Source organism: Artibeus jamaicensis, unplaced genomic scaffold (genome assembly GCF_021234435.1).
Source record: "Artibeus jamaicensis isolate MK-2021 breed Jamaican fruit bat unplaced genomic scaffold, CSHL_Jam_final contig_467, whole genome shotgun sequence".
In the NCBI taxonomy this organism is placed as follows: domain Eukaryota; kingdom Metazoa; phylum Chordata; class Mammalia; order Chiroptera; family Phyllostomidae; genus Artibeus; species Artibeus jamaicensis.
In genome coordinates this window covers 1990161-2018107 of record NW_026521845.1, presented here as the reverse complement: position 1 = coordinate 2018107, position 27947 = coordinate 1990161, and the positions used below count along the sequence as shown (strand labels likewise).

The window sequence follows — 27947 nt, the reverse complement described above, 5'->3', positions numbered from 1 at the left end:
TTCCTTAAGACAGAGAAGATGAGAACTGCTCCCATTACAGAGAGGGCAGGGAGGAAACTGGGAGACAGGCCTTGGGGGGCTCCCAGAACCGGGCCCCGGGGAACTCTCTGCCTGCTCCGGGCCTTCTCCTCAAAGGCTGTGTTCTGTGCACACTGACCCACTTTCCAAGGGTCAAGTTCGCCCTTCACTGCAGGCCTGTGCGGGGCGCTTTCTTCTCCCCGAGGGCATGCCTCCTCGCCACCCCTCCTTCCCTGCAGATGGAGGGCAAACGTCACCTCGGGGGGCCTTTTCTGCCCCCGAGGGCGAGGATGGTGCGTCCCTCCTGGGCCAGCCCGACTGAGGACTCCTCCCTGCATGGGGCCTTCCATCCACACTGTCTCTGCTCCCCGACTGCGCAGCGGCATCTGGGAGCCGGATCCCCCACACTACCCACCGCCCGCACCGAGCAGGCCCCCGGCACAGGACTGCTCAGCAATGCCCATTTCTCCACATTAACCACATGGAGCTCCATGAGGGGCTGAGCGCGGGGAAGGGCACAGTAGGTGCCAGCTCGGTGCCTTCTTGGGGAGCGGGCTTCCTGCCACGCCTCAGTGAGGTTCCAGGGGGCACGGGGTCCTTGGCATTGCCTCCCCACAGCAAGAAAGCCCAGAAGATGCGGCCGGCCCTCTAAGAGGGCTGAGTCAATGCCCGCCTGCCTTTTGGGTTGGTTCTGTTCTGGGTACGAGGCCCAGTACCGGAGACTCAGTGGCATGCCGAGGCCCACGAGCAACCATTTCTGAGTTCCCGTTACGGACAGACTGACGCCCGGCCAGGAGACAGCGAGGGGTGTGTACCGTGTGGACACTTCAGACAGGACCACCCCTGGTGCAGGCACTGGGAGCGGACGGAATCACCCGCGCTTGCAGACATGCGGCTCAGTGTGGCAGCTCAAGTGCGTGGACCAGGAGGGAGTCTGGGCAGAGGGACTCAGAGCGTGTAGGGTCTGGGCCAACCACTGAGGGACGGCAGGATCTGAGAATGTGGAAGTAAAGGCACCGCCAGGTGGGGAGGGGGCGGGGAGGGCGTGGAGAAGGCCGGTGCCCGGAGGGGCGGGGCTGCCTGGGCCCAGGAGGCCAGGGTACCGGCTCGGGATTTATCTCACCGGCTCTTCGCTTTCTTACTTCTGAAATTGGGGCAACTAGAGACCACCTACCAACTTCCATATTCTATGACAGTGCCACTGCAGGACCCCCCTCCCCCCCGCCCCGGGGTGGGAGTGGGGGTCCAGGGGGCCACCTACTTGCTGTACTTGTCGTCGTACTTGCAGATGTAGCTGAGGTGAGCAGCAAACGCCTCCACGGCCAGGGGGCAGGGGATCTCCCCCCGCTTCCTCTTGATGATCACCCCTGTGGGGAGACAGGGTCAGTCCCCCTCTGCCCGCCTCCTCCAAGAGCGCCTGACATGTGGTTACAGACGTGCCTGTGTCCACCCTGCGTGGGTGCCCAGATGTGAAGCAGAGAACGAAGGGGGGAGGCAGGGGGTGGAGGGGAGCGGGGGAGGACGTGTTGGAGGCTGAGGTCAGGGTGCACAGGAGGTTCCATCCGCCTGCTCTGCCCTCTGCTGCCAAAGAAGGTGAAATTCGAGGCTCCAGAGAACAATGAGGTGCCTCGCCCCCAGGAGCAGCCCTGTCATGCCTCCTGGGACTTCTGGGGCCCCTGTGGCCTCAGGGATGGAAAGTACCCTTTGCAGCTCCTGAAACTCCACCCACACACAAGCCACCAACATCCATGCCTGTTCTGCCACCACGTAGAGAGAGGCCAGGATCCTAGGGGCACTGCCGAGCCCAGCTCCTGGCGAGTCCTAAGTCCCGCTGCCAGGGGTGGGGAGCCCAGGGCACCCGCTGCAGGGGGCTGTCTTCCAACCCCGGTGCTCACGCATGGCCGGGACTCCCAGGCTGTGGCTCCGCCCAGCCTCCCGGGTGTGGTGTGCTGTGGAGGCAGCGAGGGTGTTGTTGTTTTAAGGGATTAGTTCAAAGGGCTGTGAAACTTTAGCCCCACTGAAACGGACTCCGCTGAAGGAAACAAGGCATGTTCCTTGCACACAAGGGGCTTTATCGGGGTGCCCCCTCCCCACCCTCACTGAGAGGGTGGCAGAGATCTCTCTGCACAGGCTGAGTCCTAGGAGGGGAGCTTTCTTTTCTTTTTTGCCCCCTGCCCACAAATACACACTGGATTTTCACACTAAAGAAACCCCCAGAGAGCTCATCAGGGATGGAGCTGCTCGGACCCTGCCTCCAGCGGCCTGGCCTCAGAGGCCTGGGGCAGGGTGGGCGGTGCGTTCCTACAGCTGAGGGTCAGCCGTGCCCGGACCAGAGGCCTCCGCCTGGCCAGAGGGCTCTGGGCTGCCCTCTGCTCAAAGCGGGTCTGTTGTCGGGTGATCCGGCCTCCAGGACGTTCTCTGTGGCCAAGCTCGGCAGCTGCCTGGGGCGCCCCGCAGCCTCCAAGGAGGGCTGTCTCCCTCTAACACTCCTCCTGAGGACACCTGTTCCCCATCTCTCATCTCAGCCACCCTGCCCCACCTCCCACCCAGACCTGGCGGGAAACATCCCAGCTCCATTTTAGCTTGTCTGACATTCAATTCTAGCATCTTCTGGGGCTACCGAGGCCGCTTCAGAACCCCCAAGTTCACGTGGGTGTGAGCAGGTCAGATCACCCCCATAAACAAACCAACCCTCTGTTTGCTGAGCCCCCGAAGTTCCCAGGGGCCAGGCTTCCTCTCCCAGGACGGGAGCTCGGAACCCAGAGTGACAGTCCCGAGGGTTCCCCCAAATTGCAGCTTCAATCTCCTGGCTTCAGCAAGGCCAGGGCGACAGCTCCGGATGGCCACCGTCCCCACACGCCGAGCCACGGCGACCGCCTTCCCATCGCTCTCGTTCCTTTGAACTCAGCACCGAGAGTTCGGCTTGGAGTCTCAGGAGAGCGGCTTCAAAACACCGGTGCGCTCTGTCTCCCCAAGTGCTGCCCCAGTTTATAACCCAGGTCACCCTCCTCTGTGGTGACACTCGGCATTTGAGATACTGCTCCATCTGAAAGGGTCAGGTTACTGCCCTATAATCACCTTTTCTGAGGCCCAAAGATCCTTAGTGCAGATGCTGACAAGAGGTGACCTGGTGTTACCTGTCTTTGCTGGCGTCACACCCGGGAGTGACACACACAGGACCCACAGGCCCCTGGGCGGACCCTGTGCCGCCACAGCTCTGTGTGAACCTGGGTCACAGCTGCACCCCACGGGGTCACCTCTGGGCCACCGTGTGGATTACCCGACCCCGTGTCTCCGACGTCCCAGCAGCTCTGTCTACCACCCCCACGGGCCTCCTGTGGCTTGGCCAGCACCGCCGCCGCCCTTCCCTCAGTCTGCAGTCACGAGCCGATGCGGGGTCCTGGGCAGGCGTTCTGGGGGCGCCTCTGTCTCCTGGCATCTGAATCCGAGGTGAGCAGGGACTGTGCTCGGGAAATTGGAGTGGGTTTCAGGAGAAAAGCAAGAGGACTTAGTTCTTGATGGGGACGTCCCTAGACATGGGACAACGTGTGAGTCTTAAAAAGTGCAATGCGCAACTGCTAACTCTGAAAGACACTTCTCGTTTCCTTAGATTCCAAAGAACAATAAACTGAGTCCAGAAATGTCCCTCAACATTTTCTAAAACTGGAAATTCTGTTCAGTTTCGGAAGAGTGTATGTGGCCACAGAATAAATCTGAGAACCAGTCTTGAGAATCCGTGAGCTCTCGCCAGCTGGACGACATGTAAAGTAGGCAGGGAAAGGGAATTCGCTCGGTGAATGGCTCGGGCCCAGAGGTGCAGCTGCCTGGTCAACCAACCCTTGTGCTTCATAAAAAACGTATAGAGGTTCCTGCTGATGCCAAGCACCCCGGTGACTTTAAAGTGGATCATTCTGCAGAGCGCAAAGCGCCGTATAAAACGAGCAGGTGAACTCACACCTGCCTGACCACACACATACCCACACCTGACCGTCCACACATACACCAAGCACACACGCTCACACCTGCCTGTCCACACACACACTGCACACACACACTCACACCTGCCAGTCCACACACATACCACACTCACACCTACCAGTCCACACACACACTCATACCTGCGTGTCCACACACACACTGCACACACGCACTCACACCTGCCTGTCCACACACACACCACACGAACATACACTCACACCCACCTTGGGACAGAGCAGAGATGCCTAAAGTTTGAGAGCAAAGAACAAGATGAACAGACTTCATTACTCAGAAATGAAAAAAATTTTTATGTTAAAAAATACTAACCATAAATAACAAGGAAAACATTTGCTATAGCCCTAAAATTTGCTTCCAAGTCAATACGACAAAGACCTCACAAGAAAAATCCGACAGAATAAAGGAAGGTCGGGCCCCCAGGGCCTGTCCCCCCACCACACACGACCTTTGTCCCCCCACCAAAGCCGCCAACGAGCTCGGGCCAGTCGGCCCAGACGCCCCACCCACAGACTCATCTTGAGGAAGTGATCGAAGACGCACCCAAAGGTTTGGGCACGCAGCTGTTCACCCAGCACTGTGCTGTAAAAAATTAATCACGGACAGAGGCGAGATAAATTATGACAAATAGGATGAAATGCTAGGTGCCTTGAAAACACCATGCTTTTGTTGTACACAGAAAGGAAAACACCCCTTCATTTAACTAACAGCCTCAGAACTGCGGGGGGGCGGGGATTTCTGGGGGAGCAGCAGCGGGCCCCCAGCTCCTAAAGCCTCGCCCCCATCCCGGGTGCCAACCCTCCCCGGGCACCACGTCCAGGGCCCCGGAGGTGCGGGTGATGCTGCGGGCACACTGTGGGTGTCAGGACGTTAGGATTCACGAGTCCTTCAGGAAGGGAAACTCGGACTGAACTGCACACAAACTCGAAGTCATAGCGTATTTAAAAGTCAGCTCTTCTTCCCCATCAATATCCTCCTTACTCGTTCCCTTGATTTAAGGGGCCCAACCCTGACATTGCAGCTTTAAGATTTGTCCTCTGAAGTCCTACTGCGTGCTGCTCTCCAGCCTCCCCAGAGGCAATCTCCTCTCTGTTACCCAGTGTCACCCAGCTTGGGGAAGTGCAGTGTCCTGCTTTGGGCCATATTTTCTGAGACTAGCACTTAACAGTAATTTGGCGGGAAGCAGCCCCTGCACCCTGCTCCCAAATGTGTCCCTAAAATCGTCCTTGCCCCGCACCTGCCCCAGCCCCTAGAATAAGAGCCCAATTCAAACGCTCCCCTTCACCTTGCAAGGTCACTTCCAAATGCTCCCTCTAAGTGGCCTTGACAGAGCTCATGAGTGTGGCTCCCACACCCTCTAACCCTGTGGGGGACAAAGACACCCACGTGCTCAGTCCCTTCATCATGTGGTCACTTCTGTGTGTGGGGATGGGAAAAAATGACAGCAGACATTAAACACATTTCCTACATACACACAGCACATACACATGCACACACCACGTACACCACACATCGCACATGCATACACGTCACACCGTGCACATACCACACACGTACCACACACACCTCCGGCACACACACACACGCACCAACTCCACACCATGCACACATCACACGTGTGCACGCACACAACCGAACCCCTCAGCAGGGCCCCTTCAGAAGCAACGAGGAAGGCGCCCTGACATAAAGGAGCACAGGGACTTTTCAAACACACACACGGCTGTACATATTTTGGGAAGTGCCCCTGCGCCACTTCAATCGCCTTTCCAGCAGTTTACTAACGTCTTAGCTGTGGTTACTTTAAATGGAGACTCCTTGCTAAATAAATCCCGTTAGCGATGGACTTGAAATTGCAAGGAAAATTAACGTCAAGGTCAACTGCAAACCCAAAAATCCCAGAGCAAGCGGTTGATTTTTAAGGCAGAAACGAATAGACAGGAGCAGCTGACTTTCCCTCCCCACCAGAATAGATTTTGACAGAACGCTGGATGACAGCGATGACGTAGGTCCATCCAAACACAGCCAGACGCCCGACCCCACGTCCGCTGGGGGACCTGGCTGCCTCAGGCCCCTGCAGCCCCACCCTCGCTGCTTCTCTAGTCAGCTGGGGCGGGGCGTGAGCTGCAGCCTGTGGCCTGGCCACCACCAGGGACCGGGTGGGTGGGACCCCCGTGCTGCGGGCAGACAGGCCCTCAGACCCACCCCCCCACCCCACGCACACGCAGCGGAGCCCCCACCTTGCTGCACCGGCGAGTAGGCGTTGGTGAGGAAGCGGAAGTGCCCCTTGTTGTACCAGCAGATCAGAGACATGTTGCCCTTGGTCTTGATGCGGTGCTGGCCCCGGGCGGGGGGCGTGGCCGGGTTGGTCAGCATGGACGCAGGCAGGCCGGTGCAGTCGCTTTTCCTGGAGCTGAGCAGGCCGCAGCAGTAAATCCCTGGTGGGGACAGGGACGCAAAACCACACGGATGTCATCAGAGGCCCTGGAGGCCCCCGGCCACGGGAATGCTGGGGGACGGGAGGAGACCGCCCGTCTGAGACCAGCGCACGTGAGACGGGCCTGCAGAGGTTCCTCCGGGAGAGACTGCTGACGTCTGGGCTCTTCTCCCAGACACGGAGTCTCTCCAGAATGTCCACCGTCTGCGTGAGGTTACGAGTGGGACTGTGACGTATGCAGGGAAGCGACAGCAACACAGGAGCTCTAAACGGAGCACAGAGCGCCGACTAAACGGGGGCGCCTGCCATCCCTTCCGCTTCTAGAAACTTCTGGACTCCCCTTGTCACCCCGCACCACAGAAGAGGAACTGCAGCCCGCGGCTGGAGGGCAACGCTGAGCTCCAAACCCGGCCACAGTTAAGTCACCCTAAGACTGTCTCCAAGACTTGACCGGCCAAGGGCCCACCCTGCCCTGTCAGCCCAGCACCCAGGGGCCCCACCCCCTTGGGAGAGAAGTTAAACCCAGCAGAGGAAGAGTCACCAAACCACACGCGCTAAGCCGGCGCCCGCCTTTGAGTCAAAAGTGCAGAGAGAGTGGCAGCTTCCTGGGGGAGAAGGGCCTGAGTGTGACCCCTAAGCCCCAGAAGGTTCCATGGGGGCTGGACTGTGAGCAGGGACCCGTGGAACAGAAGACCCCGAGTTCCACCCTGGGCTCCAGGCCCTCTGGGTTCCCCTGCTCAGGGGCCCGGTGGGTCAGGCGGCCACGGATAGCCCTGGGGAAGTCCCTCCTCCCCAAAGCCTGTGTCCTCGGTCTGGGGCCTGGAGGTGACACTCTGACCGAAGACCATGGTCTCGTTCCCATCGGCGCCTGTCACCGACCCCCACCCCAGGCCAGCAGACTCGGGGGGTTCCTTTCCTCCCTGAGCAGCAGCAGTGGTGGCGGGAAGACCCCTGGTGGTCGGGGTCCCAAAGGGAGAGGGCGTCCTGCTGCTTGATCCTCTACAGACAGAACTACCCAAATCTGCTCCACAGATTTAAGAAGAAGCACATGCTTTCAAACAGGGAGGAAGACTAGGGCAGCAGGCCGAGGACGCTCTGCGCCGCCCGTCCGGACTCGGGGCACCGGAGCTGCCTTTTCCCACGGGGGGGGGGGGGGGAGAAGATAAGAAAGCCCGAGCGGCAGCCAAGCGGTCCTGAATCTGTCCCTTTGTGGAAGCAGCACGTATTTTATACACATTTTCACTGGCTGTAAACCATGTGCTCCCAAGGGGGAATCTCCTAGGGAAACAGCAGACCAAGGAGGCCAGCGTCCCAGTGTGCGGGCGGCCATCAGTGCGGCCACTGCAGACGGAGGACCTCCACCCCAGGTGCTCACATCACAGGTGAGGCCCACGAGGCCCATGGGAAGGGCCCACAGCTCTAGGTGCTTCTAAGAAACAGGCAATGAAATCTCTGCCCACTCACAGAAAACCTCAACTTCCACGTCTAACTGTTTTCTCACTAGAAGACTCTCCTCCAACCTCCCCCAGTCTCCTGAGCCGGCAGGTGGCCCCTTTCCCCCAGAACCGCAGGTGGCCCGTGGCAGTCCTGTGGCATCCTCAGCCGCACCGTACCGGCCCCGCCCCGGCACACGTGCCCCAGCCGGCAGGAGCGCACTATCCTGGGCTGCTGCTCCCTACGGCTGCCCGGTCCCAGAGCCAGCTAGCGCGGCTTTCGTTTTAAGGCCAGATGTCTGATCTGTGGCTAAGCAACACGTCTGCAGTCGGGTGGTTCCTCCAGCAGAGCAGGGGCTTCTCATGTTTCTCCTGAGCTGGCCAGACACGCACCCCTACGTGTAGGACAGGGCGAAGGCAAACGCCCCCGCCAGGCTTCCCGACTTGGCCCAGACCTGTCACTCCAGCTCCTGGTCGTGCCAGAGCCGCAGAGGCTGGGCCCATCTTTGCCACAAATGCACCGGGCACCTTAGCAGGCAGGGGAGACCCTTCCGAGGCCCAGTGTCCGTACCTGCCTCGATCCACAGGAGTCTCTCCAGCATCTACCTCTCTGCCAACTGCGAGCGCTCTGTTGCAGATGGGGCTGAGTTCAGACTCCCTAGCACCCTGTAGGAGCTGCGTCCCGTGCTACAGGCTGAGTGTCTGTGCCCCTCAAATCCCTGTTCGGAAAACCCAATGCCCAATGTGGTGTAAGGACGTTAGGAAGCGGGGCATTTGGGAGGGGCTTTGGTCACAAGTGTGCCGCCCTGCAGGATGGGATGGTGCCGTCTAGACCTCCCCTGCTCTTCTACCATGGGAGGACAGAGACCACGCCCTCCACGGCCAGGAAGAGGACCCTCAGCCGACCCTGCCGGCACCCTGGTCCTGGACTTCCAGCCTCCAGAACGGTGTGAAATAAAGGTCTGTTGGTTCTAAGCCACCGGCTCTGCGCTAGTTCATTCCAGCAGCTCGAGTAGGACACGAACAGAACTCCTTCCACCTCCTTACAACAAGGGCACGAAGAAACGAGCCCTGAAGCCTGGGCAGAGCTCTGTGCTGACTCCTCCCCCAGACTGAGAGCCGGCGGCCCGGTCCCTGGGGTGCAGGGTCTCAGTGCCCACTGCAGGCTGGGGTGACCTGTTCCCCCTGGGAAGACCTCCTGGCTGTGGTCCAAGCTGGCCACCCCACTCCGGCACCCCGGACCCGGCCCGCCACCTTCCCGGGCAGGGGGCCGGGCTCGCAGCGGCTCGCCGCCAACCAACCTTGCTTTTCGAACTCTTCAAACAGGGTCAGGCTGGTGATGCTGGGCCCCGTGAAGATGATGTAGTTCTTGCCGGCCGCGTTCCGGCACAGGCTCCGGGCCACCATGCCATGCAGCTGGGGCTTGTTCTTCAGCGCGTCCAGCCCATCGGGGCCCCCGCCTTCCTTCAGGTGGACATAAATCTTTAACAGAAACACACGGCGGTCAGCGAGCGCCTAGCATGGCTCCCTCCCTTCCTCTGCGCTTGTCTGTGCCCCAATCTGAGCCGGATTCCCAGGGTCCCTGGCCTTGAGGGGTGTGGGCCACAGAGGCAGGGCTCACAGAGAAATGACAGGGGGGCAGGAGGAGCTGAAGAGAGAAGGGAATGGGGTAAAACCGTCAAAAAGAAGGAATCTGAGACGGTGGCATCTGAGACGGTTCTGGTCCAAGGTGCGGTTAGTTCAAACTGTGTTAAGTGCCCACCTGGAAGGACCAGCACCTCTCAGAGGCACGGCCGGCCTCTCGCTCTCCTGGGAAGAACACGCTTCCCCCAACGGCATGTAGTCCCGTTGCAGGGCCACCTTAGTTTGCCCACACGCGCGCATCTGAACACTGGCACTTCTCCGGGTTCCAGCCGGTCCCCTCCCGTCACAGACGGGGGCTAGAGGGACTCAGAGCTCTCTCGTTCCAACTAGGAAATCTGGAGGAAGGCTGAGGTCAACAGTACCAGCCATCAGAGTCCTGAGGGGGTTCCTAACTAGCAGCACTCAGAGCTCTCCATTAGTGAGTTTCTTTTTAAAGTGAATATAAAATAAGATCTACATTACACAGGTAACATAAAAACCTAGTAACCTCAAAAGTCCAAGCCAGGGGGCACAATTCAGAAGGAAGTGTTCACAGGCTGTGCAAACCAGGCTCGGCCTGGCGGCCCCTCGCGCAGCACCCCACTGCTCTGCCTCGCTCTGACTGAGTGGCTTCGGCTGGTCCAGGATGCCGAGTGGATGAACACACCTATCACCCTGTAAGAAAGATCAGGACTCCCAACGGAATCTCATCCCAACTGCCACCGCTGCTGAGGATGTGCAAACAGCTGCTTGCAGAGTGGGTCTGGGCGAAGCCGCATCCCTGTGCACGCACACACTCAGACACACTTGGGGTGCACGTTCTATCAGAACTCCCAGGAGCACTGCTGAAGGAGATGCCCTTCACTTAACTGCGTGGTTGCTGCTTTGCAGAAAGTCCTCTCTCCCCCTCCACATGACTAGAGAGAACAGCATGGCGCTAAACACGTCCACCCCTGGGTATGTGGAATTTGCCGTACATGCTTTTACCATCTGAGCCACAAGCTGATTTGACCAGTGTCTTGAGGGCAGAAAATTGTGTCTTTCAGTTGCCAAGAGTTTCACTTTTCCTAAAACCAGTTTTACGGGATACAAGTTATTAACTTTCAGATGCCTGGTGCAGCCCGTGAGGGGAGGAAGTTACCAGTATGAGAACCAGAACGTGACATCTTGCACCAGAACGTGATCACTAACGGAGTGTATTTTACAGTGACGTCCTGACAGACAGAATTTTAGGAAGTGTGGACTACCGTAGCAATGCCTAGGGGACACGGGTCACACACAACTGCCATCTCAGCCTTACTTCTCAAGTGCCCCAAGACCTCGAGAGGGGGCCTGGCTCCGTCTCCCTCACCCCACCCCGGTCTCTCAAAAAACACCGGCGACAGCTGCGACACAGACGTTGTACCAGCTGACACTTCCACTAAGCTGTCACTGGGCCTTTGGCAGTGTTCCCCAGAGACAGAGGGGCACAGTGTAGCCAGGAGGGACAGTGCAAGAGTGACAGTCTCACTGAAATGACGTAGAACAAGCTCATGGATGTGTGTGAGGCTGTGGCCTGGGACATTTGGGGGCCGCTCGTAAGAACTGCAAAATTTCAATGATGGTCACTCACCAGGAGAGCAGCCGAGTCCCCCACAAGGAGACAGCGGGTGGGGGTGTGCGCTGGAGCCCGTGGGCACGGCGCTGTCACCCACCGGCCTGAGTGGTTTGGGGCAAGTCACTCAATGGCTCTGAGCGCCAACTTTCTGACTTGCAAGGATAATAACACGACGCAGCCAGCAAGGCCACTGACTTTAAGTGGAAGTTGTATACGGAGAAAGGGCTTTTTAATGGCGAAGCTCTAGACTGGACGAGACACACGTGGCCAGTTTAGTGTGAATTAACTAACACTGAGTACACTGAAAACTCCAGTTCCCCAGTCACACTCATCCCCTTCCAAGTGCTCAACAGCCACCTCAGCCAGCAGCCGCCACGGTGCAGCACCCAGACACAGGGCGTGTGTTCCCTTCAGCTCTGTCCCTCCAACGCCTGCAGTCACAGGTCACCCCCTTCCCTGGCACATCACGTGTCCTGTCCTGTGCACCCTGGGGGGCTTTCCTCAGCCCACAGGTGCCCCCCTTCAGCCCACGACACTCCACACACACCCCTGGTCTTGCGCCCGCCACACTGTCTGTGAGTATGTTCAACTCCTCCACCTCTCCTACCGGCCAGGCAGCGAGGGCCCCATTTACCTCTGGGTCTTCGAGGCCACGGACGATGCTGAGTCCATAACAGCATGGCGAAAACAACCTGTGCTTAGGGTTTGTTTGCAGAGCTCTCACCCTCCCATCTGTTTTGTAAATTCCTCAGTAACAACAGGAACCTGTCTTGGACTTCAATTACCAAAATGAAAAAAGAACCCCCTGCCCCACAAAAAAAAAACAGAAAGCCCTCTAGATTCTGGAAAGGCGAAGCTGAAGATGCCGCCGTCCCCCCTCTCATTCAGAATCCGGGGCGAGCACCGGCAGTGAGCCCGAGAAGCAGCCAGGCCACGCAGGCCACGTGGCCGCCGGCAACTCCCTCCGCAGCAGAACCAACAGGTGGAGGTGTATTGAGACTGACCGACTGACCGACGCGTCTGTCTATGGTGAGACATTTGTTTTAAGGAATGGCTCACATGATTAAGGAGGCTGGTGAATCCAAAACCTGCAGGGCGGGCCAGCAGGCTGGAGGCCCAGGGGACGGTGACAGTTCAAACCCGAAGACGGCCTGCCAGTAGAAGTCCCTCTTCCTCAGGACCCCAGTATTCTGCTGAGGCTTCGTCTGATTGGATGAGCCCCCCACCCACTCTGGAGGGTCTCTGCTGCACTCTGAGTCCACTGGTTTACATGTAGATCTCACCTGAAACAACACCTTCACGGAAACATCCAACACAGTGGCTGACCACATATCTGGGTACCGTGGCCCAGCCAAACGAACCCCCTGCCTCGGGCTGCAGCCGGGCAAGGGCACCGAGGCAGGCTCAGCTGTGACCGGTGGGACAGGTGCTGGGCAGCAGGACAGGAGAAGCCAGCCCAGGCCAGGAGCCGTCGCGTGTTGCCACCTCCAGTTGTCACCACACCCCACCTTCTCGTCCGAGCCCTGCACCCCGGCTGCTCCTGGCAGCTCAGACCCTAACATGGTTGCTGACGCATGGCCTGGCCACTTCTCAGAAAATGCGAGCCTGCGTCCACCGGGAGGGACCAGAGCAGGGCTGGGAAGGCCACGCTCCGGACGGGGCTGCTTCCACCCTCTGGCTGGAGCTGGGGCTGGCCTGTTCAAAGGGTGTCCTCAGCACCAGAGGGCAGGACTGGGGCCTTCCGGACCCACCACAAGTGTGCTCTCAGGAGAGATGGCAGTCACCTGTTCTGCCCCACTGTTGTGGTGAAGAGGGCTGACCCCGTACAGGCGGGAGTCTTGATCAGTGGTCACTGCGGCTATTTAATTGAGGGCCTGGGCTGGGTAGGAAGAACATGCAGCGGGCAGTACCAGCTACCCCAGGGCCCCAGGGTAGGGGGGAGCGGCCTAGCCCCAGCCTCAGCTGGAACAGCCGGGTGACATACAGTGAAAGGGTGGGTGAGTTCATCAGTCACCCGATGGGCCAAGGGCCCTGACTCTCCCCTGGCCCCTGGGCCCGGCCCCAGGCTCACCTGGATGATGAAGCCAGTGGAAGAGCACTGCCGGACCCACAGGCTGAATTTCCGCTTTTTCCTCTTTCGCAACTCCCGCTCCGTGCACGTGGCAATGAACACAGGGTCTTCGTCAATCAGGGGTTCGTGTAGCACCTGCCGGGAGAGTGGAGGCAGAGGTTCTCAGGGAAAGCCGTGTGAGCTCAGGAGGTCATCAGGTGTGGGCTCAAGCCTTGTCTCCACCTTTGACCAGCTGTGCGACCTCAGCTGAGTTACTCTACCTCTCTGATCCTGACTCTCCTCCTCTACAGCAGAGTAACGCCAATATCTACACCAGAGTTCTGGGGAGGCGCAAGTAAGAAACTGGATGCCAAGCGCTTAGTGCAGGTCCTGACGTATGACAGGTGTTCGGTAAATGGAAAACTGTATGTCACTTGATGGGGGGATCACCAGGCCCTGACCTCTCTTCGGTCATGCCTGGTGGCAGGCACCCACTTCTCACGAAAGACCTTTCCACTCCCAGACGACAGCTTCGAATGTTACAAAGTTCTCTTCCTCACTCAAAATTTACTTGCATTTAACTTAAGCCTGTTGTTCTGACTTCTGCCCTGTAACAAACAAACCCTCATACACTATTTGTTTAGGTATTCGAGATTCCAGACGGCTCTCACGCTGGCTTACCACCTGCTTTTCCCGGTTCCTGAAATGACCCAGCTCCTTTGCTGCCATGACCCGGCCTTGGGCTCTGCCCCAGGGTGCCACGTTCTTTCAACACAGGATCCCAAGGCAGTTTTAAAAGTCATTTTTATAATTTAGCTTCCTGATAACATAGTAGAAGACATTTTTAGCGACAAGACAATAAAGTAAAAAGAAAGAGCATTTGAAAAATAGGCTCTAAGGGGTGGCCAAAGTTTTGTCTCTTCAAGGTAAACTTTTTGGGGAGACTTTTGGGTAAACTTTAGGACCCTGCTCCACACCCCCCACCCCCCGATCCTACTCCAAGCTGAATTATGAATCGGTGTGTATGTAGGTAGTTCCCTGAAATGAAGAGTGAGGGAAATCACAGGACTCCAAGAACTCTGCAAGGCGCTCTGGACCGGGGCCAGTGAGGTCTGGCCCTCTCTCTGCCCAGCCTGCACACAGTTTTATCGGAACCCGCCGCGCTCACTCACTCCTGCCCTGGTGACGGCTGCTTTCGGGCTACAGTGGCAGAACTGACAAGTTGAAACGGCAGCCTGATGGCTCACAAAGTCAAAAATTCTACCACGTCTCATGAAAGGCCGTGACGGAAAGAGTGTTCCAGCCCCTGGTCTCCACCAGGACCTTAAGAACTTGTTTCGAACAAACACAGTGGTCACCAGGGAACGTTACTAAAATGCCGAGTCTGATTCAGTAAGAGTGGGCAGGGCCCACGTGGCCGCCTTTGCAAGCAGCTCCCGGGCGGTGTCGGAACCCGCTGGGCCGAGAGCAGGATGGGAGGTGATGCCCACCACACCCTTCCTTCCGTTCGTTCACTACTGCTACCTGGAGTCGATCAGTAAAAACCGTGACGGGCTGCGGCGTTCGGTCTGGGTTCTGTACACTGGCCCCCTGGGCTTTTCTGTTGCCAGCATGGCGAACAAGCCCGGCCTGTCTCCCTGTTGTGGGGGCAGGCCTGGTGAGGTGCCCCCCAGGACCCTGGTGCCTGTGTCCTGAACTTGCCAGCTCTGCTTGGCTCACGAACCATCGAGGCCCCATTGGGAACCACTCTAGCAAAGTCGAGCACCTGCCTCGGTGGGGAAGCGGAGTGGAGGGAAGGAGAGACGCAGAGATGCGCTTCGCTGCCCTCTCCCATCGTGGGAAGCCCACGCAGCTCCAGCCCACGCAGCTCCACTCCACCTGCACTCAGTGTGGGATCAGCTACAAATCACATGCTCACTAGCGCGGAAGGGCCAGCGAGGGTTTCTGGGCCCCACTGCGGCTTCCCGCTTTTCCATCAGCAGTAAGTGAATTCTGAACAGGCCATTACTAAATGCAGCCCAGAGCAGCGTGCCCACCGCAGCCCCCAAACTCTGCCAGGAAACCTCCTTCTCCACCGCCGCCGCCAGGCCACAGACGGTCAGCAGGTCCATCAGCAGCTGTGTGTCCGCAGTACCTCTGTGTCGGACAACCTCACTTTGGGGTGTGGCAGTGGGTCGAGTAGGGGAGAGACAAAGTGCCCCTCTATGTACCTGTGTAATCCCTCCTGCAGATATTCTAATTAACCTGTCCCCAATTTTGAGGAAATTCGGCGTCTCCCCATTCTGCATGTGTGTGTTAAGTGCACACACATAGCCATGCACAGCAGGTGCACAGGTGCGCGCACACACCCCACAGGGTTACTGTTGCATTCTGGGAGCTGTTAATTTCTGAAGATTGTAAAAGTTGTGACTCAGCCCAAAGGGTCACGTTTGCTGGGTCCAAAGGCCCCAGGGGTCACAGGGCAGAGGGTGCGTGGAGTCTGTGAGGCGACTGTGCTGTGTGCCCGCGGTGACTTGAGTGTCAGGGAAAGGATGCAGAGCAAGGCCGCCCCCCAGCTGATGAGGGATGGAGAACAAGTGAACCGGAGGACCTCACCCGGGGCAGGACAGCCCTGCCCGGGAGCCCCGAGGCTGCGGGCAGCCGGCAGCAACCTGCAACCAAACTCACTCCTGGATCCCCTCTCCTTGAATCGAACATTCCAGAGCCCAGCAGGGGCTCAGCTGAGAAACCTGGAAAGTGTTGGGGCGCCCAGCTTCTCCAGGATCAGAAGAGGACCTCTCCTCCCGGTCTTGGAGGAGAGTAAACACAGGCACCAACGCACCGGAGGCCGAAGGGAGAAGCCCTGCAGCCACGTCTGCTGACCCAGGGGAGGAAGGCAGGAAGAAGAGGAAATTCCATCTCGAATTTCCAACAGGAGAAGTGGCCCTGGGCACCCGGACTGTCCCTCCGCCTCGGGTCCCACCTGTCGGGGGGCAGGCTGTGCGGGGTGTTTATGTGCCACCAGACTCCCTACTCTCCCTTCCTGCCGGTGCTGTGGCCTGGAGGCCGACCTCTTACAAACGGCGCCCAGGTCCGCGTGGCCAAGTGGGAGGCTCGAGCAAGAGACTGGAGAGCCATTCCCAGCCTGCCCACGTCCTCGGGCCTGTCCCCGGGCTGTGGCCGTCACTGTCCCTCCACTTCACCACCCTGGCCACACCCCTGCCCACCCCGGATCCTCTCCCACCTTCTTTCTATAGCACCGTTTCCTGCGGGATCCTGGCCAACAACAGGGCACGGGGTGGAAAGTGGCAGAAAAAAGGAAACATAACTTCATAGACACAAGGGTGAAAACTAAGCATAAAGGTAAAAAAAAAAAAAGACAAGGAGGAAAAACGACCAACGGACGTGGCCAGGGAGCCCCGCCCCCCACTGAGCCTCAGCTCAGGCCCCTCCCCTCTCAGCCTCGGCAACTGGAGGCAAGGAAAGGATGTCTGCAGCCAGAATAAAGTGACCAGGGTCTCCCTGTCACCCCTGCCCCAGCAATCTGCCCATCTGAGTGTGCCACAGAGGGGACAGCTCTGCCTCCTGAGACACCTGCCTGCAGGCAGGCACCGGGCTCAAGACTCAGGATGGCTGCTGGGCCCCTCAGGACACCAGCCTGGGGCTGGGCGGGGGCGAGTCCCAAACCCTCAGACTTCCCTGGTGGGCACTTTGGGTCCCGGAGAGCTCCCCCAGAGTGCTGGGGACACACACGAGGTCGGGCGGCAGCTGGGGATTTAGGTCTCCCACGGCCCGGACCACAGGCGCTGGCGCGCAGCGGGCACAGTGAACTCGAGTCCGCAGGGGCAAGGCCCCCCTGGCCTCGGGGCCGAGCCACGGCGTCTCCAGGCTACAAAGCATCAGTCACCCAAACGGCCGGTTGTTTTATTCCTCAGAGACGCGGGCGCGCCGTGAACCCACAGCCTTCTCCAGCAGCTCTTCGAGGAGCCCCCCCGGGTGCCCGACCCCAAACATGGCCTGAATACTGGGTTTTTTCCCGTCATCCAGCCAACAGGTTTCTGGTTTGGTTCATGTCCAATCAATCGAATACTCTGGAAAACAATGATGGGCCCATCTGCACCGGGCCCAGTGGGCTGTTACAAGGGTGGGCTTGCGACCCCAAAAGCCCCTGCCGCCGGGTGGGGAGGTAAGTGACACAATTGGGAGACAAGACAAAATGACCTTGGGCTGTAAATGAAGGGGGTGGGGGTCAGGGGGCAGGAGAACAGGACGGTGGGAATGGACCTTACACTGGCCGAGACCGGACGCGTCTGCCCAGGCAGAGAGGAGGGGAGCTTCCCAGGAGTCGGAGCGTCGCAAACGCCTGGAAAGGACTGTTCACAGAACGGCAGGGGACACGCAGGGACCACTCAAGGCTCCCGAAAACCTGGACTGGGTGGATCTTCCCCACCAAACCCCTGCGGTTCTCACCTATGGACGAGGTAAAGGAGCTCGGAGAGAAAACCAAAGAGAATTTGAGGCTGAGAAGGCCCTTAAAGAATAAGCACAGGAAGAGAAGGTCAACTGATGGGTCGTCGAATGCAGAAATAAAACTGAAGTGAGTTTTTGTCTCCACACAGAGCAGGTCAAAGGGACATGGGGTCACACGGGACACTGCAGAACCTGCAGGAACCAGCCACCTCCTCAGTGCAGTGGACTCACAGAGCAACGGGGAGGACAATTCTGAAACTGTCACCACAGCCAAATGCGTGTCACAGGTCACTGTCACAGAGACTCGGCAGAGACCACGCAGGGACTTCCAGAATCGGGTAGGGAGGCAGGGAGGTGTCGGAGCCACAACGATTAGGCGTAGGGCTCCCCAGACCTCCTCCCAGGGCTCACACGCCTGCCGTGTGGGCCACACGGACCCCTGCGCAGCAGCAACTCCTGGCTGCCGCGAGCGGCTGCGATCCCAGGGTGCTGCCCTTCACCACCTAGAAGACCCCCTGCCCCTCCCACCACCTTAGGACAAGCACAGACTCGGAGAACAGGACAGGAAAACTCACATTAGCTTGGGCAAACGTAACTTGGAATGAAAGTGTCATTAAAGGAGAGGAAGAGTGGGGAGAAAAGGGGGGGAGGGCATCTCGGAGCACACACTGAATTTGGACTTGTCTGTGCTCTGGAGATGTTATTATATAATTTCCCTTGAGTTACAGGGGTCAGTGGGATGCGAGAATAGCAGGGGTAACCTTGAAATGACCTCAGAGTGGAGGCAGGAAGGGGAGGATGCCCAAGGTGACCGCTGCTTCCTACTTCAGCTGCCACCAGACCAGGCCAGCATGCTAGAGGGGACCTCTCCCAGCGCCAGCCTCACCTGGGTTTGGGAAGGCCTGAAGGCCGAGTCGAAGCCGCTCTGCAGGGAGTCGAGGAAGGGCTGGACCTTGTAGAGGCCGTGCGTGGCCTGGCTGGAGCGGAAGGCCACCACGTGGAAGTACTTGAGGATCTTCTCGAAGCGGGCCTGGCTCATGACCAGCGCGAGGCTCCTGTTGCTATAGAAGCCGCCGCTCCAGATGCTGAGGACAGACTCGCAGTGGGAGACGCTGGTGGAGATCACGTAGCCCAGGAACGCCTTCATCTCCGCCAGCGTCACCTCCTCCCAGGCGCCGTCGCTGCCGAAGCGCTCCTGGAACTTCTTGGCGTACATGTTCGTCTGCACCACCATGTTCTTGAGGACGTTGTCGGGGACAAAGAGCTGGAAGAAGTCCATGGCGCTGGCGCTGGGGGGCATCTTTCGGGTGGGACCTAAAGCAAAGACAGGCCGAGCGCTTATGGCTGTGATGCCGCCACACTCCATCCAGGACGGGGACACGCTCCCATCGCTGCATCTCTGCCCACAGGCCGCCGTTCCCGACACCCTTGGTGAGGCGGGGGGCTCGTACCCTGCTCCCCGGGTTCCCGGTCCCCTGGGTCCTCACACACCACCTGGGGCCCCTCTCCATCCTGCGCTCGCACCTTTCTCACAAATCTGGCCAATTCAGACACGCTGTCCCAAAGAGTAAGGGACAGTGTATAGTGGGGGAGAGGGGCTGTTGGAGACACACAGCCTACGGAATTCTTACCGCAGGAGCCTGGCTGTGTGGCCTCGGCATTTGTTTTCTTGAGTGGAGGAGCTCTGTAAATAAGAATTCTCCCACCACGTGGGGCCCGAAAAATCCCACCCCAGTGAGATCAAGGTCTTTATCAGGCATTCTGCACACGGTAACTTTGAATCTGTCGGCGAAGAACCCCGAAGGGACTCGTTTAGACAACTGCGCCAGTGCGGTAAAAAGCTCAGTTTTTAACAAACGCAGGCGCGGTCTTAGAAACACACACCGATATAAACGTGGGTACACACACTTTAACGTCATTTGTGTGTATATATATTTACACTCATATGTACAGCCTTTTCTATAAAACCAGTTTTGGAGAGAGGGAGGGAGAGAGAAAGAGGGACAATCATTGATCATTGTTCCACTCATTCATGCATTCATTTATTGATTCTTGTACGTGCCCTGACTGGGAATTAAACCCGAAACCTTGGTGAATTGGGACACTCCAACCCACTGAGCTACCTGGCCAGGCCCATACATACAGTCTTAAGAGCTACAGCTTTCGACGCCACGGAGTGACTGAAGCCGGCTGGCAGTGTGCAGAGACCTGTGGGAGACAAGTCTGGCTTCGACTGCGGCCGTGCAGTGATCTCTACTAAAAGCTGGGCACGTTCTTCAGAAGTCCCCTTCCCACGGCCTCCCTCTGCTACTGACAGAGGCAGCCTCGGAAAATCCAGCTTCCCGCAGCGAAAATAAGACTGACAGCCGGGGAGGCGAAGCACAGCACAGGGAAGAGTCAATGATGCTGTAATGACTACGTGCGGCGCCAGGTGGGGACTGGCCTTCCTGGGCGGCTCTACAGGTATATAAATGTCTAACCACTATGCCGTACACCCGACGCCAATACAACACGGATGGCAACCACGATTGAACATTTTAAAAAAATTAAAAGACCGACAATGCACACAAGACACCAAGTTTTAGATTCAGATTTGCAGAGTGGAAACCCTCCATTTGCGCCTGGCTAACTGCAGTTTCAGACAAAGTTCTTCCCGTCTCCACTGTAAAACCGGCACTGTATCGCCCGCTTCGCGAGGCCGTGTGTGTGGCAGAATGAATGGGGAACTCGTGGGGGCAGCCAGCAGAGCGCCGGCCCCGGGCAGGTACCTGGAACCTGGGAACTTCTCCTGAGACATTACAGAAGCCCTCAGGCAGCTGGGCTGTGGGTGTCAGAATGCTCCGACTGCCTCCATTTCACAGAACAAGAAACTGAGGCCCAGAGAGAGAAGTCACCATCGTGTCCACTTCCATCGGTCATCGTTTGGAATGGCACCAGGCAGACCCGGTGCCGCAGGTACCAACTGACCTCGGAGGCGGAGGCCCCAGCTGGCAGGACAGCGAGATCGGGGAGTGGGGGCCGTGAGCAAGGACAGCCTGAAGCTCCATGCCCACCCCTCACGAAAGTCATTTCATTTCAGCAAAGCCCTGCAGCCTCAGGTGGGCGAAGTTATAAATTATTCAGGGATAGCTCTCTAACAGGAGGAAAACCAGCATTTTAATTGCTACAGTGTGCTGAGTGAGCAGCATAAAATGTTCTCTTCCAAAAGTTATTTTCAAAGTAATTTTGCCTCCCGGGCCAGGCCATTTCAAAACGAACTCCCCCATCAAACTCTGGCCTGGCCAGACGCTGAATGAAGAACGTGCCTGGCTCCCCATTCTCTGTTCAGTTTTGATTTGCAAGCTTCAACCATACCACGGGGCAGGGCACAGAGGGGAGGAGGGGGCCACCCACTCCCTCAGGCCCAGGGCAGCCTGGACAGTGGTTGGATGGTGCTCAGATCTCTCCAAAGACACCCCGCCCCAAGCTAGGAAACCGACCCCCTTCCAAGCAGTAACCAGAAAAGCAGTTCTGTTGAGAAGGGGGAGATACCAGGGAAGGGCGTCTGCAAAGCCAAGCAGGGTGGGCAGGCTGAGTGCTGCGGTGAGGACTGCCCGTGCATTCGGACCACTTGAAGAATGGGCGGGCTGTGGGGGAGGGCGCATCCCAGACCACCAGGCCCAGGCTTGGGGGGGCCCGGTCCGGATCTTCTTTTGTCTGATTTCCTCCATCCTTCCCTTTCTGAACTGGCGGCAACCACCTCGGAACACCTCTGGGCCCTTTCTCATGGTCCCCCCCCCCCCCCCCCCCACTGCTGTTCCCCACTGTCGATAGCGGCTGGCTGTGTGACCCTGGGCAGGCTGAGCAGCCTCTCCACATGCAGCAGAGAGGAGCATGCACAGGAGCCTCGCTGTCCTCTCCTACCCCACGGAAGGAAGGGCGGAAGGAAGGGCCTCCACCGAGGGCGGGAGCCACGCGGGACCTGGCGCACAGGTGGCGGCACACTGCAGACGGCCTGTCCGGCAGCCCACTCAGGTGTCCGGCCCTGCAGGAGAGAGAGCCGCCCCTTCCACCCCACCCACTTCACGGCCACAGGCCCGGAGGCAGGGGGACCCCCCCACCACGTGGCGCGGACCCCAACCGCCTCCCTCCTGGGAAGAACAGGGTGGCTTTGTGTGCTTCCCAAAGTGCACCTGCTAGAGATGGAGACACTCATTTTGGGACGAAAATGGCATTTTGAGCTGACACTGACAGTTTTTGGTCCAAATCACCAGCAGTTTTGTGACAGAGCTGTGGACCACTTATTTTGAATTAAAGGCTTAAAATTAGGAAATACTTTATCTTCAGGCTAAATCAAATAGGTATAAATACATAATAGGAAAGTCCTGCATTGCCACATATTCCTCTCATTTGAGGCATCAAAGATTACGTTCCACAAAAGGGTGATAAGGAAAATGGCTGAACCAGTCAGTATTCTCTGCACCAGCTGCAGCTGGTCTGTGCCTTCCACTAAACTAATCATTTCTCCGGCATTCTTTTCTTCCTCCTCCCAGGGGCCCGTCTGCAGAACAAGCATGTCTGTGTGACGAAGAGCTGGGGTCCCGGCCTCAGGTGTAGAATTCAGCCCCTCAGCCACGGAAGAGCTTTGTCCTCGTGTAACCTCTCCCCTCCTGCTAAGTGGCTGGTTACAGCAGAGTCCGTCTGCAGCTGGTCCAGGAGCCTCAGGCGAGTCCTGACTGTGCCCCCAACATCCCTTGGGCCCAGCCCCTGAGCCCCCTTGAGACACCCCTGGGTACGTGTGGTCAGCTAGGACAACTCACACCATCTCACTGGGCAGCCGTGAGCAGTGTCAAGGTTGCCTGTCAGGTAACAAACCAAAATTGGGCTCAGACTAGGGTTATCCTCTGAAGCTGGGGTCCTGGGGACTAAGGACCAGTGGGGACTGGGGTCCGCACTCAGCACAGGTCCAAGGTCTGTTAGGGACCGGGCCGTACAGCAGGAGGTGAGGAGTGGGTTTCGCTGGCATTACTGCCTGAGTTCTGCCTCCTGTCCCCCGCCGCCACCCCGTGGACAAACTGTCTTCCGCAACACCGGTCCCTGCTGCCAAAATGGTTGGGGATCGCTGCTCTAAATGGTACCTTCCGACACAGCCATTCTCCAGAGCACTTAGGAATATGCAGAAACCGGGCCAGGGATCCCCCAACATAGTGTCTGCTACATTATGCAGCAGCTGCAGGGCTTGCTTCTTAGGAATGTGTCCCGGTAAACTCTGTGTGCGTGTGTGCATGTGTGTGGTCGTCCTCAAGCTGACGCGACATGGTCGTTGGCAAAAAAGCTGGCCATGAAATAATTATGGATCAGGCACCTGATCTGATGTTGTTCACAGGAAACATGGACATAGAGTGATTTGTTGGCTGACACAGACATGAAATCCATCACCACAACTAGATGTCATGCGACAAAGAGCTGGTGTACATGAAGGGGTGACAGGCACACACGCCTGGCACACCGAGACTTCTAAAGGCAGTCACCTTCAGAAGCACTCCCCTCTCCACCCCGGCCCGGCCTCACCCGCTGAGACACCCCACCTAAACTGCAGGGCTCTCTTCCTGAGCTCGGAGCCAAAACCGCAGGAGAGACCTGTCTGTTGAGGACGAGAGGTGGAGTTACAGCCCCAGCCCCTCCCCTTATGCAGCTTCTCTTTCTGCGGTCTGGAATATTACACGGAAAATTCCAGGGATAAACAATTTGTGAGTCTCACACCGTGCGCTGCTCGGAGGGGCGTGGTGAAGTGTCTCGCCACCCTGCTCTGTCCCCCCCAGATCTGAGCTACCCCTGGTCCACCGTGTCTACAATGCAGACGCTGCCCATCTGTCGGTCACTCAGTGGGGTGGGGTAGCCCTTCCCGTGGGGTACAGGGTATGTCTCAGATCGATGGCGGTACGGCTGCGCTTGTGTTCATGTCACCGTGACCTCATTTTGCAACGGCCTCAACGTGTAAGACTAGCGATTCTGGGAATGGGGACGTGCCCAAGAGAAGCCGTCAAGATAGGAAAGCAACAGCACATCCAGGGCGCAGTACCGCCCGGGGGCTCAGGCGACCACTAGTGGTCTTGGAACCCTTCCCCAGCAGACACGGGCGGGTGGACACAATGGCTCCTGCAGCTGGGCTTGGAGTGGGCGAGAGCTGATCCAGTCCCTGATCCTTTCATTATGTAAACGAACCTCTGCAAAGCTGCCGTTTTTCTGGGCCTGCTTTTCACCGGTAACTTGCCTCATCTCCCTTCCAAGACTAAGGCAGCAATTAGAGAATGATGTAAGTCTGCTGAGGAATGTAAATACTTATATGAAACTCAGAACCTCAGATTATGATGCTGAAAATAGTTGCTGTCCAGCCGAGTTGAGGACCTGGACTGGTTCTGGCTCCATGAGTCATGCAGCGGTCCCTGGAGCAAGTGACTAACCTTCTCTGTCTTACTGGGCCCGGGCGACCTGCTGTGACAGAACACCACAGGCGCCAGCAGGCATTTATTTCTCATGGCGCTGGGGCCCGGGGTCCCAGATGAAGGTTCAGGCAGATATGGGGGTGGCGAGGGCTGCTTCCTCATTCACAGACGGCTGCCTTCTCACTGCGGGAGAAGGCAGTGATCTCTGGGGACTTCTTAACAAGACACAAGTCCCAAAGCGAGGGCTCCACCCTCCTGACCTGAGCCTCCCACAGGCCCCACCTGCTAACACCTCCTCTGGGACTTAGGTTTCAGCATATGACTCTGGGGTGGGGGGATAAAAACATTCAGTCAAGCACCCTGTGAGCATCGGTCCCCGGGTTGATCAGGTGGAGATGACAGTATGAAATGCAGAGTTGGCGTGAGGACCGTGTGGGCCGATGCCCAGTGCCTGTGCTCCAGTGGGTGCCCAGTAAGGACCTAATCACACGCCACCCTGTCCACAAACCCCTCCTCCCGGGCGCTGTCCCTCTTCCTGGAGCCGACTTACCAGATGGCTGTTAACAAAACAGCAGCTCTCGAGACCGCAGTTCATGTTTCATTTTGACATTGTGCCTATTTTTCCCATGAAGCTGTGTTTTTAAAGTCACCGTGTGGGTAGAGGAAGGACAGCAGACGTGTTTCCCCACTTCGGTAGGACATGATGGGGGAGGGGTGCGTGGCGAGGAGCCCTGGGCTGCTGTGCGGCGCCCGCCCACCTCAGCAGGCCCGCCTCAGGCGCAGGGACCAGAGTGCTCTGGCCACCTGGGGGATTTGCTGATTTCCTCCACGATCTGTCACCGCTTTTTCCTGCCTGCCTGTCCCCGCTCCAACCACACCCCTGGAGTTCTTCCCCCATCACATCGGGTCCATGCCCAGCTTCCTGGGATGCTGGTTCTTCCTCGGGTTCCTTCCCAGACCGAGCTCCGGCTTTTTCGGATGTCCCCGACTTGCTGCCACCCCTGGCGAGTTCCCCAGGACACCCCAGCGCTTCCTCCAAGAAAGGCAATGGAGACAGGGGGCTGCCTGTGGCCAGTTTGAGCAATGAGAGTGGTGTGCGACCACCCTAGGCTTCCAGAAGTGTGTTCCAAGGATGCACTCACCAGAACAGAAAACTGACGGGCCCAGTGGGGGGTCTTCTCCACATCAAGCGTGACCGTGAGCATTTACATGGCTAGACTTCATTTTCACCATGGCCAGCGGAAGGGGGACCAGGACGCTCACGTCACAGCCATGGAAGTGCAGGCTCGTGGAGAACGAGCCCAAGGTCACAGAGCTGGTGCATGAAGCTGGACAGTGTCTGCCTTTGGCCAGGCTGCACCCACACCTGGGCACCAAGACTCCCCAGACGGCCAGGACTGTCTGGCTCCGCAGCTGCTTCTGACCCTCCTGTGATGGAGTTCTGGCCCAGAGGGCGGTGGGAGGCGCAGGGGAAGGCACTGGAGGGAGGAGAGAGGGCTTTGGGGAGACAGGGAAACGCTGCAAGCCAACTATTTAAATATATATGGGCTTGACAGTTGTTCTTGTCTTGACTAAATACTTAGAAAGAAATGTGTTCTGAGGCAAAGACCCTGCTGGGAGAGCTAGTGAGGACGGCAGGGCCCAGGGGAGCGGGGTCCAGGCTTCTTGGATACCGAGGGGCACCCAGGCAGTCTTGGGTCACTTCAGAGGGAGTCGGGGGGGACTGTGTCATTTCCGGAGCTTCCCTGAGGAGAAGTTACCAGAGGGTGTAGTAGGTCCCCAGGGGCAGGGACTTTGTCTCTTTTGCTCCTTGTTATAACTTCACTGCCTAGAACAGAGTCAACAGGAGTTGTTGAGTGAGTGAGCGAGTGAATGAGTGAGTTAGTGAGTGAGGGAGTGAATGAGTGAATGAATGAGTGAATGAGTGAGTGAGTGAGTGAGTGAATGAGTGAGTTAGTGAGTGAGGGAGTGAATGAGTGAGTGAATGAGTGAGTGAGTTAGTGAGTGAGGGAGTGAATGAGTGAGAGAAGAGTGAGTGAGTGAATGAATGAATGAGTGAATGAGTGAGTTAGTGAGTGAGGGAGTGAGTGAGTGAGTGAGTGAGTGAATGAGTGCTTGAGAAGGTCCAAAGCACCGAGGTGCTCCAAAGAAAATGGCGAGATGGAGAGGAGAAGGCGGAGGACAGGTCGGACAGGCCGGGCTGGGTCTGGAGCTCGGGGCCCTCTGGTGGCCTGGGGCCCAGGCGGGACCACATGGTGCACGCGTGTTCAGTGAGGCTCAGTGGGACCCGCTCGGCCCAGGCCCCCCACTCCTTGCGACCCTGGACTTACCTCTCCGTGTGTACCCACAGACCAGATTAAACGCCCAGCTGTGGACACACAGACAGGGTGGGCCTGGGAGCGGTGCCCTCTTTGCAATCCTGTCTTAGCTCACAAGGAACGCTGGAGCCCAGCAAAGCATGCAAACAACAGCCAGTGACACAGGGCCCCTGCTGACCTCTGGAGGGCCTTGGCCACAGGCCCGAGAGAACGAGGGCCTACGGAGAAGCCAGAGGGCCACGTGAAGCCCCAAAGGGAAAGGGTCTGGCCCCTTCCAGCCCGGAGAGAGGGTAAAGGTCACACCGTAACAGGAGCCCCGGTGGCAGACAGCAGCAGGGCAGGTCTGAGCCCCACCCAGGCGGCAGCCTTGCCCGAGAAGCAGCGGCTGCATCTACAGTTGGACCAGGGGTTTGTGTTGACATGACCTCATCAGGCCCGTGATGAATACGACGTCAAAGGCAACTGTGAAATCGTCCTCTGCTCGCCCTGTAGTCCCACATGGTGGTGGCTCTGTCTTGTCCATGTGTGTGCTCGGGGCCAGGGGGGTTCATGGTGCCTGACTCCCTCCCTAGAAGGACCTGTTAGAACACGGTGGGGGCCCTCCCCAGCTGACTGTCTTAGGCAGACCACCCCGACATGCACACGCTCACCTGGTTTAGAATCCCTAGTGCCATTCACCACGCCCTTTGGCAGGCCCGCCAGTCACCTGCTGAAGTGACACAGACCACGGTCCAGGCCTGTGACCACCCCCATGCACACTCCTCCCCTTCTGCCACCAGGCCCTTTGGGTTTGCTTTGGGTGTCCGTGTGCAGGGCAGCATTGCTGTGACGGAGGGAGTAGAGAGAGCACTGAAGGGAGGGGCTGGTGGGGTCCTTGTCCCCCCTCATCTCCCCCTGGGACACCATGGCAGCTTGTAGACAGACAGGTGGCACCGAGCCCCATCTCAGCACAGCCAGTTCAGCAAAACTGAAGGCAGGCTGGAGGTGCTAATCCCTGGAGACCAATGCCTCCCTGCTTGTCGCCCATGTACCCAGCACCCACATGCTGCCGGGAGAGGGCAGGCCAGAGAGGAAGGAAGAGAAGACAGGGGAGCTGGGGTCTAGAATCAGAGACCAGCATGACAGGAAGAAAGGAAAAAGTACCTGGGCCCCCACCTGCCCGCAGCAAAATAAACAGGCAGCTCCCTCATCTTAAAATGAAAGGCAAGAAGACGTCGGACAGGGGTCTCTGCAGAAGCAGTGGGCCCGTGGGGACAGGGCTGCACAGGCGCCCGAGGGGGCCCGAGTCACACTGGTGGCAAGAGCCCTGCTCGCCCCTGCATTTAGGGCGCTGTGGGCAGAGAGGTTGACCCGTGTCCCACGGACACTCTGCGGCCTCCGGGATAAATGGCAGCATCAGCCCCTTTTTCCAAGGAGGAATCAAGGACCAGAGAAGGTCCAGGCCTCAGCTAGTGAGCTGGGGGGACTCCGGCCTCCGGCTGCCTGCCTCTTCCTGGTCACTTCCCTTTCTCAGGGTCACACAGCCCGAGTCCACCTGCACAAGGTGTTGCCGAGGGGAAGATCTTATGTATCAGTAAATATAAACGAAGCATGTTTATGTTATTCAC

General features: G+C 58.1%; 1 protein-coding gene across 1 annotated transcript in view; it reads right to left on the bottom strand.

Annotated features, from left to right (window-relative positions):
* The window catches only part of PGBD5 (piggyBac transposable element derived 5), a 69952-nt gene that overhangs the window by 2107 nt on the left and 39898 nt on the right, over nucleotides 1-27947 (bottom strand). The window contains exons 2-6 of the mRNA XM_037166754.2: nucleotides 18484-18911; nucleotides 13170-13304; nucleotides 9180-9360; nucleotides 6249-6446; nucleotides 1280-1385 (exon numbers count right to left, since the gene is read on the bottom strand). Coding sequence (XP_037022649.1) covers nucleotides 1280-1385; nucleotides 6249-6446; nucleotides 9180-9360; nucleotides 13170-13304; nucleotides 18484-18911 — 1048 coding nt within the window. The remainder of the gene's footprint in view (nucleotides 1-1279; nucleotides 1386-6248; nucleotides 6447-9179; nucleotides 9361-13169; nucleotides 13305-18483; nucleotides 18912-27947) is intronic.